The sequence below is a fragment of the Pantherophis guttatus genome, chromosome 2, assembly GCF_059756535.1.
Source record: "Pantherophis guttatus breed Tessera chromosome 2, ASM5975653v1, whole genome shotgun sequence".
Classification (NCBI taxonomy): domain Eukaryota; kingdom Metazoa; phylum Chordata; class Lepidosauria; order Squamata; family Colubridae; genus Pantherophis; species Pantherophis guttatus.
Genome location: NC_142064.1, coordinates 21,363,041 through 21,375,707, shown reverse-complemented (window position 1 = coordinate 21,375,707; position 12,667 = coordinate 21,363,041). Strand labels below are relative to the sequence as shown.

The following is a 12,667-nucleotide window of genomic DNA, read 5'->3' as shown; positions in this document are numbered from 1 at the left end:
TCAGTAAATTCAGTTAAGTTCAAACCTTCCCCCTTGAATTGTAACCTTCCACATCATTTTCTCTCTTCCCATTTTTTTTTAATGAAAAACCAGATTCAGGTGAATTCCCTTTTTCTCCTCTACACTGAAAGACAGATTTTCCCTCGCAGCAAAAAATAAATAAAGTATTTCTTGAGACACGGGGATCTGCAGTCATCCTGAAAGCCAGATGCAAAAGAGAGGAATGTAGCATGAAAGAGCATCTCTAGCCAGAGAAGAGAAGGATTCAAACCCAGGCAGGTTGCAGGAGGCCCATCTGGACTACCCACATCACCTTGGAAACAAGGTAGTAAACTTCAAGCAGGGGAGTGATATGTAAACAAGTAACCTGAGATGGACGGACAGCTGATGTCTTCCAGTCAGATTTCGCTGCCTATTGGTTTTTGCATTCATCCTTCCCCCACAGCCCAATCAGGGGAGGAGGGTGTAGGCCAGGAGAAGGGACGAAACACAAGGAAGAGATAGGCCTATTTTCTCTACAAGAAAGCGTCCATAGTTTCAGGTGGAAGCAACAGGTGACAGATTCAAGGTAACCAAACATTTTATTTTCATTCCCCTTCATCACTGGCTTCCAGAAGTTACTATATCCCTATCTTTCCCCTCTTTGCTATTTAGAAAGTTTGTGCAATTAAAAAAATGACATTGGGGGATAATAAATAGTGTGTGTTATGGAGAATCAAAAAAGAAATACGCAGCAAACTCAGAATAATTGCAACTTTGAGATGTAACTTTGAGATTCAGGAGAAGGTGGAGTTGGGTGATCTGAGAAGAGGCTTCATTGTACGTAGCAGATTTGCCTGACGTGATCATTGTCAAATTATGATTAAAATGTTTTTCAGCCAGAAACCTTCCAAGATGTTGAACAACCAATTAAAATATAGGACGGATAAATTGTATAATGTACAGAAACAAAACAGAGTTGTTCATCTTTGTGGTATAAAACTAGAAAAGATCATAATTTTTTTTTTTTTAAGGACAAGAGCATTAAATACTGTGTAAAACTCTTTGTTTCGCTGACTTTGCCAGATCATCTGAGCTCTCTTGTACGTTAAGGAGGAAACCAAGTGCTTTGCATGGTGACTTTTCAGATTGATGCTATCAGATGGTTGTAAAGCCTTTGTGAAGACATTATGAAATTACTGCTCTTCATTTTTATTGTTGCTGTGGTTTTACACGCACACATACACATTCCATGAATTTTAATAAGCATACCTGCTGGAATGTTCTTTTTCTGGTTTTACCTCAGCAAAGTTAACTTTGCACTTGCATAAATTGATAGAAGGGGATCTAATCTAGAGAGAGAAGGGACAGAAGGCTGCTCTCCAAATGCTCTCCAGACAGTAGCAAATCCAGGGGTCATTTGGATCTGAGAATTTGACATCTTTGGTTCTGCATGAAATTGCACTTTCCCAGACAAACCAGGTGTGCAATCTGAGGACTCACAACTCCTACTGGAAGAGCAGATGACAGTCGTAGCTACAAGGGCCTTTATGTTGTGTGCCATTTGCACCAATTCCTGAACCAGAAGAAGTTCTACACTCTACACCTTAATCACCTCCCATATGGATTGCTGCCTTTTAAATTTTTTTAAAGATGTTGAGGCCCTAGAAAGAATGCAGAGAAAAGCAACAAAGATGATAAGGGCTCTGAAGGCTAAACCATGTGATGAACGATTGAGGGGACTATGTATGTTTTGTCTAATAAAGAGAAGGACTAGCGGTGATATGATAGCCATCTTCCAGTACTTGAAGAGCTGTCACGGAGAAGAGGGGGGTTTGACTTATTCTCCAAAGCACCTGAGGGCAGGACAAAAACTTATGGGTGGAAGACCATAACAGAGATCCAACCTAGAAGGAAGGAGACATTTTCTGAGAGTGAGAACGATTAATCAGTGGAACGGCTTACCTCCAGAAGTTGTGGGTGCTCCATCAAGGGAGGTTATCAAGAAGAGACTGAACAGCCATTTGTCATGGCAAGAGGTTGGGTAGAAAACCTCCAAGGTCCTTTCCAAAACTTTCATTCTTTCTTCCATGTTCTAAGATGACTGACTTCCCTTTTTTCTAGATGCCGGGCACTGCACGACATGACAGGGAAATGGCCATCCAAGCCAAGAAAAACCTTACCCGCACCACCGATCCAATCGAGAAGCTACGCCTCCAGTGCCTGGCAAGGGGCTCAGCAGGCATCAAAGGCCTGGGCAGGTAAATGGATCCATGAGATAGCTGATGAAGACAAGTCTGGTGGCAGCCAGACACACACACAGAGTGGTGGAGCCTGCATCCCTAAACTAGCTAGTTCAGCCTCTTTTCAGCTTTATTTCAAATCTCCCAGAGAGTTTAAGACTGTGAGCCAGCCACTCTGTCTGGGGATGAGTGAGGATCTGCTCTTTAGCTGGACTTTTTTCTTCACACTCTTATGCCCTCTTTGCACTCATGTTTTCTTTCACATTTTTAACACATTCAAGAAACATGATTAAGAAAAAGGTAAGAAGACCTGAATGGAAAGGGAGGGAGGGAGGGAGGGAAAAAGGGAAGGAAGGAGGGAGGGAGGGAGGGAGGAAAGAACAAGGGAAGGAGGGAAGGAAGGAAGGAGGGAGGGAGGAGGGAGGGAGGAAGGGAAGGAAGGAAGGAGGGAGGGAGGGAGGAAAGGGAAGAAGGGAGGGAGGGAGGGAGGGAGGGAGGAAGGAAGGAAGGAAGGAAGGAAGGAAGGAAGGAAGGAAGGAAGGAAGGAAGGAAGGAAGGAAGGAAGGAAGGAAGGAAGGATTCTATTGCTACTACTCTATATCTGGATGGAAAATTCCAGATGATGACAAGATGATAACAAAGACATCTAGAAACAAATTATCCTTGCAGCATGCCATCTAGTGAAAAAAAAATTCTGTGGTCAAAGGAGGTTAATTGCACGATCGGGTTTTTATCTGGAAACTCTAAAAAAAGTTTCAGAATGACAGAACTGTGTGTTCTGTGACTAATTTGTGCTTTTTTGTGTATTGAACTGTATTTAACCCAAAAGGTGCTTTTTCAAGTGGCAACAGGGCCATTTTTGTTTTTCCTCGCTTCTTGGATGAGAAGCGAAACGTCTTCAAAGAAAAACCAGAAAGTCCAGTTGCCTCTTGGAAAAAACACCTTTGGGACAACCATGACCTGGATGACTAAGAATCTCCATAGACATTGAACTGTATTTAACTTTTTTAGATAAATGTGTAAGTCATTCTATCATCTTGGTTTCTAGACTAGAAAGAGAGAAATAAATACATCATGTTCAATGTGAGTGATTAAAAACACAGCAGTCAGTAGAAATCCAGTGAAAGGGAAAATATCTTAAAATAGCCTAACAAAAGTTGCTCCTTGTGTAACCAAAAAAAAAAATAAGACAAATAAGGCTATGAAAACAAACATCTTAATAGAGAAAATTCCATAGAAAGGGTATTAAAATTGAAAATGCCCATATTTATTCACCTTCTCATTTATAGTATAGCACTTCTCAAACAGGATATAAAGTCAATCCCAATGGATGGGTAGGTTTATATAGGACAGGGGTGTCAAGCTCAAGGCCCAGGGGCCGGGTCTGGCCCTTGGGGTCCTTAGATCTGGCCCATGGGGCCTCCCTGGAAACAGCAGCGGACTGGCCCGCGGTGCCTCTGCCAGCAAAAACGGAGCTTGGGAGGGCCGTGCACGGTCCTCCCAAGCTCCATTTTCTGCTACGATGGCTGCCTACAACTCTGTCAGTGAAAACAGAGCTCGGTTTTCGCTGGCAGTGTGCTCGGGCCACCACATGTGCCTCTGACATGAATGACATTGAGCTAGCCACGCCCACCCTGGCCACAGCCACCTCCCCGCCCCCCGAAGTCAAACACAACCCTGATGCGGTCCTCCATGAAATCAAGTTTGACACCCCTGATATAGGAGAACAGAAAATGATCCTTGAGATACTCCAACCAAAGGCATTATTACGGTTACACATTAAAAGCAGACATGTTAATTATGCCTAGAAACAGAACTACTCCAAAATTGGCACAACCTGTTCCATATGACCCATCTCAGTTAGCAATTGTTGTATTTTGCAGCCACCGCAGTACTTAAGCTGTTTTCTAAAGACCAACTCACATTTTTACTGTTGAGATGTGGTGCTGGCATCCAGCTTAACTGGCTTCAAATAAATATTGGACCAATTCATGGAAGTCATGGGACTCCTTGCTGGCAAGGGGATTGCTTCTGAGGACCATCTGGTGGAACACTTGTGGACTTCCTTGGGCCATTGGCTGGTCATTGTGATGGAATGTGTCCCTGGAGAAGCAGTGGGGGAGACTCTTGGTAGCATAGAGATTTCCTAGGGAGGAGGTGGTACATTCCAGAGAGAAGCCTGAATTAAGAGACTGCGCAATCCCAAATTACATGTGGGGTGTAGGGAGAGGAGAGGTTCAGGGTATCCGCAGCTTAGAATCTCTTGGGATACATCTATCAGGTGGAAGATTATAGTTTTAGTTTGGTAAGATTATGTCCTTTAGGTGTAAACAAATAAAGGATTGTACCAGTGGTAGGATTCAAATTTTTTTACTACCAGTTCTGTGGGCATGGCTTGGTGGGCATGGCATAGCTTGGTGGGCGGGGCTTTCTCTCCCAATCAACTGGGACTTCGGAGGCAGAGAACAGATGGAGGTGGGGACAGTCAGAGGTGATATTTACTGGCTCTCCAAACTACTCAAAATTTCCACTACCAGTTCTCCAGAACTGGTCAGAACCTGCTGAATACCACCTCTGGATTGTAGTCAATTAGAATTCAATGCATCTTTCATGGGCTTGGACCTCACAGCCACTATGAGAACAGACTGCTAGACTAAATGGGCTAGAAGTCTAATCTAGCAGGGCGCTGCTTATGTTTTAATAGACCGATCTAGTAGTCAGCTAAATCAGATGTTACCAGTTCAAATCAAAGATAATTTGCCCAAACAGTCTGTGTCCAGGAAGATTGCAATTAGCTCCTCAGCAAGAATACCAAAAAGTAGTTCAAGCCAAGGGTATGTAAAAATTAGAAATAAGAGTAGCATTAATATATACATTCATATTCAGGATTGCTGATCTGAGCAGTGTGGTGGCCTATAGGTGGAGCTCTTGCCTCGCAATCAAGAGGCTGTAAGTTTGATCCTAGGTAGTGGCAGATATTTCTCTCTCTGGGTGCAAAGAGAAAATGTCTGCTGTGAGCTTCGCATAGGTGTCAGGAAGGGCATCTGGCCAGTAAATGCTCAGCTCCATTCAGTTGCCCTGACTCCACCCCAATGCAAGGGATTACAGGGTCATTAAAAGAAAAGGGGAAAAAAAAACCAGGTTTGCCGATCTAACTTTTCAAGGGAAAAGCCATTATATCCACATATAGCTGAATACTCCAAATGGGTCATTTGTCCGTGCCACAGCGATCTTATTTCAACTGGTTTTTCAATTTATTGGTTGCTAGTTAGATTTTTCATACATGTGCATGTAACTGTCCAAATGCTGCTCTTTGGGCCCAATTCAAGGATGTGTAGGTTGACACATGTTTACTATATCTGCACAGACTTCCTTTTTGATTAAGAGTAAAAATACCACTCTATATCAGGTAAAGATGGGGTTTGGTTATATACGAGTTGCTCAAATTAGTTGCTATAGAAGTAACATAAACTTTCAAACTGTACAATGTTTACCACCCGAAGATGTGAACTCTCATTGTAAAATTTGGAAAGGGGGTCAGATATGAAGGAATTGCTATGCAGCCGAATGTCTTAATATACTGTATCTCAGAAGCAAGTCTCCTCTTGTTTTCCTTAAAGGCTTCTTTCCTAGATTTGTACATCATTGTCCTATTTTTTCTTCCTCTTTGATCTTTGTAACTCTTTTCTTTACAGTCAACCTTCTTTTCTTCAGGGTTTTCCGCATCATGGATGATGACAATAGCAGGACCCTCGATTTCAAAGAGTTCATGAAAGGGCTCCATGATTACGCTGTGCTGATCGAGAAAGACGAAGCCGAAAAGATTTTCCAAACCTTTGATAAAGATAGGAATGGAACAATTGACTTTGATGAATTTCTCCTGACATTAAGAGTGAGTTTTAAGCAGCAACAACAAAAATAGTTTCCCACATTATTGCACTAACATGCTATGTCATAACCAACTCTACTATGGTGTGTGGGAAAGACCTTGGGAGACCAGGTGAAGAGATGCTGCCCAGGGAACGGTTAGATAAGAAACAGCATAGCCACACTGGATAGTAGGCAGAGCAAAAAGCTCAGAAGGGACCCTCCCTAGTTCTCCCTGTAAAGGAGATAGTACAAGGGTCCCCAACCTCCAGGCCATGGCCCACTACCAGGCCGTGTCCTATTAAGAATTGGGCCACATGAGTGGCTGGCTGGCGCGTATGCGCACGGGCAGCTCAACTTGCCGAAGTGGTGGGCTGGGGGCACTCACACATGTGCCTGCCAGCCCGCTGCTCATGCTGGGCCATAGGGGCTGCGTCAGGGGTGAAATCCAGCAGGTTCTGACAGGTTCTGGAGAACTGGTAGCGGAAATTTTGAGTAGTTTGGAGAACTGGCAAATATCACCTCTGGCTGGTCCTAGAATGGGGTGGGAATGGAGATTTTGCAATACCCTTCCCCCAGGAGTGGGGAGGGAATAGGGATTTTGCAGTATCCTTCCCCTGTAATGGGGTAGGAATGGAGATTTTGCAGTATCCTTTCCCTGGAGTGGGGAGGGAATGGGGATTTTGCAGTATTCTTCTCCTGGAGTGGGGTTGGAATGGGGATTTTGCAGTATCCTTCTCCTGGAGTGGGGTTGGAATGGAGATTTTGCAGTATCCTTTCCCTGGAGTGGGGTGGGAATGGAGATTTTGCAGTATCCTTCCCTTGGAGTGGGGTTGGAATGGGGATTTTGCAGTATCCTTCTCCTGGAGTGGGGTTGGAATGGAGATTTTGCAGTATCCTTTCCCTGGAGTGGGGAGGGAATGGGGATTTTGCAGTATCCTTCCCCTGGAGTGGGGTTGGAATGGAGATTTTGCAGTATCCTTCCCCTGGAGTGGGGTTGGAATGGAGATTTTGCAGTATCCTTTCCCTGGAGTGGGGAGGGAATGGGGATTTTGCAGTATCCTTTCTCTGGAGTGGGGAGGGAATGGGGATTTTGCAGTATCCTTCTCCTGGAGTGGGGTTGGAATGGAGATTTTGCAGTATCCTTTCCCTGGAGTGGGGAGGGAATGGGGATTTTGCAGTATCCTTTCTCTGGAGTGGGGAGGGAATGGGGATTTTGCAGTATCCTTCTCCTGGAGTGGGGTTGGAATGGAGATTTTGCAGTATCCTTTCCCTGGAGTGGGGAGGGAATGGGGATTTTGCAGTATCCTTCCCCTGTCACGCACACCAAGCCACACCACACACACCAAGCCACGCCCACATAGCCAGTAGTAAAAAAAATTGGATTTCACCACTGGGCTGCGTGCGCGCACACTAATGTGGCCCAGGTCCCCTCCCCTCCCCAGCCAGAAAGGTTGGGACTGCTGAGATAGTAGGAAAAAAATGTACTTTCAGATTTGCAAGCTGCTGTTAATATACAGTAGCTTTACAATGAAGTAGAATTAACTCATCTGGTTATGTTTCCTGTCTCGTCTACCTGGTAAAGATAACCAAATCAGTGCATTTACTGGACAAACATGTTTATTGGTATGGGGAAATAACTTGGGGAAATCCCTGATAGGTGCTGCTGGGAACACCCTAACTGGAGCATTTCCACGTCAGTGTTAAATGCTGACACTTTTTCTGGGTACAGAAGGCTTAGTGCTTCACACACGCTGAAGTCTGCCAAGAAGTGCTAATTGCAATGGAAATGAGCTCTCCACATTTGAGTCAAGGTCATGCAGAACGAAGTCGGGGCAGATCTGATCCAGGCATTTGCTCTGTGCAATGCTAATTGATTGGAGATCGGTGCTGTTGTGAATCTGTTTCCACCTACATTTCCTATCAGTTAATAAAAGATGTTTGTTCTAAGGAAAGGAAGGACAAATATATACTCAGCGGAATTAACGAATATACAGCAGCTTAAAAGAAACCATATTTTTTTTCTAAATAAAAAAGTATGGATAGGAAGTAGCGATTAAATGAGATTTTAATTCACTGGTTGATTGCCCTCTCAGATAGATTGCAGTTATGTAGGGAGACTTAGATAGCAGGCGTCTTATCAGGTACCAGTACCTGATAACATGAAAATTACAGACAAAAATGTTAGAGCCTTTAACGTCAAACATTACACTAGCTTTCGACTCCATGAGACACAGTAGATTGAGGCAGTAGGTAAAATATTATCTATTATTGCTTATATGCTGTACTTATTTATTTATTTGATTTGATTTGATTTGATTTGATTTGATTTGATTTGATTTTTATACCGCCCTTCTCCAACAGGGCTCAGGGCGGTGGACAGCCAAAGTAAAAACACAACATACAAAAATTAAAACAGTTTAAAAAATATTAAATAATGTCGGCCACAATTTAAAATAACCCAATTAAAATTAATTTCAAATTAAATGAATGAAAGGGAATGAAAGGAGTTATATTCCTTGCTGAAGAAGCTTCTTGGATGAGAAGCGAAAGATCTTCAAAGAAAAACCAGGAAGTCCAGTTGCCTCTTGAAAAAACACCTTTGGGATTTACACATAGGTTCCTCTGCTTTAATTTAGTTATGTCATATTTTTCTACATTGCATCCACTGTTCTTCAGCACTGTTCTTTCTTTTCTTTTCTTTTCTTTTCTTTTCTTTTCTTTTCTTTTCTTTTCTTTTCTTTTCTTTTCTTTTCTTTTTGACAATCCATGTTCACATCTTTCATTTAATGTTCTGAAAATGGTAGGGGAAACATAACTCTCCAAAACCATTAGATATTATGAAACAGAAAGTAAAAGGATAAGACTGGGAAGAAAGTGGCCTTAAAATAATATTGCTTTATGCTTTTTTTCCCCCTTAGCCTCCTATGTCCAATGCAAGGAAAGAAGTCATCATGCAAGCTTTTCGAAAGCTGGATAAGACAGGGGACGGAGTCATCACCATTGAAGATCTGCAAGGGGTCTACAACGTAAAACATCACCCCAAGTACCAAAATGGAGAATGGAGTGAAGACCAAGTTTTTAGGACTTTCCTGGACAACTTTGATTCCCCCTATGATAAAGATGGACAGGTAAGTGAGAAGGAGATTAAAAGGAAACCAAAACTACAGTAAGTCAATCATGTCAGACATTCTATAGGCTCTGTTGTTTTTTTTTTTTTAGAGGGATTTGCTGAATTTATGAACAGAAATCTTTTCTCTTTGTCCTCTTCCTTCGCAGCCACTGGACATAGTAAGGAGGCATCGTGCACTGTATATTGATACTCAATAGTTCAGTCTCTTTCCATTCCCCCAAAGCCCTAAAATGCAACTTATTCCTATAGGAAAATGGAATATATCTTACATTTCAAAAGAAATCACTGAGATTATGCAGACTATGTTTCTATAATCTCTAACGATGTTTAATTTTGTTCTAGAATTGTGAAATTAAATCCAAACTCTTTGTGTTTTTAATAGGAAAAATGTATGGGCAAGGATTAGGGAGGGCTCGTATATTATGCGGTCAATGTGGCAGGTTTCTTTGGATCTTGCATTCCAGTAAAACACATTTCACTTGTTTCTTTCAATGGGATTGTTCCTATAAGACAGGGGTGGGTTCCACTTACCTTTACTACTGGTTCGCAATGGGATCGCACACGCACGCATGTGAGCGAAGCGTGCACATGCGCCTTGCTTCTGCACATGTGCAGATCGCCGATGATGACATCCGGGATGGTGGGCGGGGCCTCCCATCGGTTTTACTACCGGTTCGTAAGAACCGGTCCGAACCTGGGACATCCCACCACTGCTATAAGAGCAGTGCAATTGAATTGGCAAACCCAGGCAGTTTTTTAATATCAAAGTCCTATGAGACTTCTACATCCAGACAGACAGGCAGGTGCTAGCCAATCAACCAGACATTGTGGTAGTAGACAAGGACCAGAAGAATATTTAATACCATTTTATAATGCCTTGGTAAGGCCACACGTGGAATACTGCATTCAGTTTTGGTCGCCAGGATGTAAAAAAGATGTTGAGACTCTAGAAAGAGTGCAGAGAAGAGCAACCAAGATGATTAGGGGATTGGAGGCTAAAACGTATGAAAAACAGTTGCAGGAACTGGGTATGTCTAGTTTAATGAAAAGAAGGACTAGGGGTGACAGTGTTCCGATATCTCAGGGGCTGCCACAAAGAAGAGGGAGCTCAAACTATTCTCCAAAGCACCTGAAGGCAGGACAAGAAGCAATGGGTGGAAACTAATCAAGGAGAGAACCAACCTAGAACTAAGGAGAAATTTCCTGACAGTTAGAACAATTAACCAGTGGAACAACTTGCCTCCAGAAGTTGTGAATGCTCCAACACTGGAAGTTTTTAAGAAGATGTTGGATAACCATTTGTCTGAAGTGGTGTAGGGTTTCCTGCCTAAGCAGGGGGTTGGATTAGAAGACCTCCAAGGTCCCTTCCAACTCTGTTACTGTTAAATGGTGGTGACAGGTGTAGCATGCCAAGCAACAGCAACATCAGGAAGGTTTGAGGAATGGAGAAGTACCAGGGCCTGAAGGAGCAATTGGAGATGATGTGGAAAATAAAGGCCAAAGTACTCCCAATCTTAATACTGCACTCTTCTGGACAGAGAGCCCCGACGTTGTTCCTGGGATCTGTTGGAGCCACTTTCCCAGTTTAGGAGTCACAACCCCAAATGCTCCTACCATTTCCTTAAGCTGGGAAAATGGCTCCAACAGATCCCAGGAACAACATCCAGGACAGTGTAGTGCTAAGAGCAGCTAAGATACTGTGCAGAACTCTCAAACTCCTAGGTTTGAGATTGAGATAGAGGCCCGAGATTGAGGAACATATCACTCCTAGGGGTAGAAAGGGAATCTCCTCATAGAACATCATGTAGCATTTAATTTTTGCACGCAAATAGTTTACACATTTTATTTAAATAAAAACTTTATTTTTCTTTTTCAACCTCTTCTATCGTAGGTCACAACAGAGGAATTCATGAACTATTACGCTGGCGTCAGTGCTTCAATCGATACCGATGTCTATTTCATTGTGATGATGAAAAATGCTTGGAAAATCTGATATCCTAAAACGATTCTGTTATTCTTGTGCTTTTGCTCTAAACATCTCTTTCAGCCAACAGGCAGGACAGTGGTTATATTAGATGGAATGACAGCCTTTACCAAAAGAAATTAAAATGTCTTATTGTTACTGTGATCACTGTGTCCATTGTGTTAGCTCCACCAATGTCAGGGAAGAATTGATTTTTCAACAAGCAAGATTTCTCGGTGCAAATAACATGGCAAATAGGTTAATAATATTCCCAAGAACAAATGGTGGTGGGATCAGAGGTTTATTTAAAAACCTTCCTCCAGCTGCAAGCCTAGTATTGGAAATGCTACTTAAGCTATCCAGTCTGTCTTGCTCTTCTGGGCTGGAACTCAAAATATCTCCATCAGAGGACCTCCCAACCTCAACTTGAATGTATCTCATGAAATACTTAGATAATTGCCACCTGTTAGGGAGCTTTTTGATGACATTCAATTAGACTTCTATCTAGAACAGGGGTGGGTTCCACTTACCTTTACTACCGGTTCACAGCGGGAGCGCGCACGCTTCTGTGCCTGCGCAGAAGCTTCTGTGCATGCGCAGATCACCCATGATGATGTCATGGTGGGTGGGTGGAGCTTCCCACCAGTTTTACTACCGGTTCTATAGAACCAGACCGAACCGGGAGCAACTCACCACTGATCCAGAAATCTGGTGGGATTCAGCTGGTTCTGGCTGGTTCAGGCGAACCGGTAGTTAAATTGCTGGCTCGCCTTGCCCCACCCCTCCACTCCCCTTCCAGGATTACCCACGCTCCCAAGTTTGGCTCCCAGGTATTTTGGCTCCCAATTTTGGCTCTCCTACTAGGCCCAAAACGGGGCACGGTGTGTGTGTGTGTGTGCGACACACACACACACACACACAGCCTGTTTTTGCTCCCAGGAGGCTGCAGGGAGCCTCCTAGGCCCCATGTGGGGGGGGGGCGGTGTGTCTCCCCCCACCAGCACATTTTTACTCCCAGGCGGGTGCAGGAGGCCAAGTGCTGCCTGTCACCCTTGGCCACGCCTACCATGGCCACACCCACCTAGTTGGTCATTAGGGCAGAGAACCAGTTTTTAAATTATTTGAATCACACCACTACTTCTGTCCTACCTCTGCAGCTATATTTACAGTATCTTATTTTCCTTCCCCAAAATACTTGGTAGAAGTTGAGGAGAAATCATGTAGGAAGAAAAGAGGATTTATTTATTTATTTACTGAAAGAAGTTCAGAAAACTAGAGAACCAGGAACTGTAAATTGTATCTAGTGGCTTCATTACTGTGCCATAGTTTTGAAAGTCGCTCAACAAATTTTTGCTAGTCCTTCAAATCCATTTAAATCTCAAAAATTCTTTGTGTGACATAGTGCATGGTATAGCCCAGAGGGGAATAGTTAAATCAATTCAACGCCTGCCCCTTTTGCAAAGACAAATGTATCATTGGGTA

At 43.2% G+C, this 12,667-nt stretch overlaps 1 protein-coding gene across 1 annotated transcript; it reads left to right on the top strand.

Moving 5' to 3' along the window:
- Positions 1 to 425: 425 nt before the first annotated feature.
- Positions 426 to 11,350, top strand: CAPSL (calcyphosine like). Its single transcript, XM_034442399.3, has 5 exons — positions 426 to 568; positions 2,104 to 2,240; positions 5,937 to 6,114; positions 9,011 to 9,220; positions 11,114 to 11,350. The coding sequence occupies exons 2-5, from the start codon at positions 2,104 to 2,106 to the stop codon at positions 11,213 to 11,215; spliced, it is 627 nt and encodes a 208-aa protein (XP_034298290.1). The 5' UTR covers positions 426 to 568; the 3' UTR covers positions 11,216 to 11,350.
- Positions 11,351 to 12,667: the final 1,317 nt, after the last annotated feature.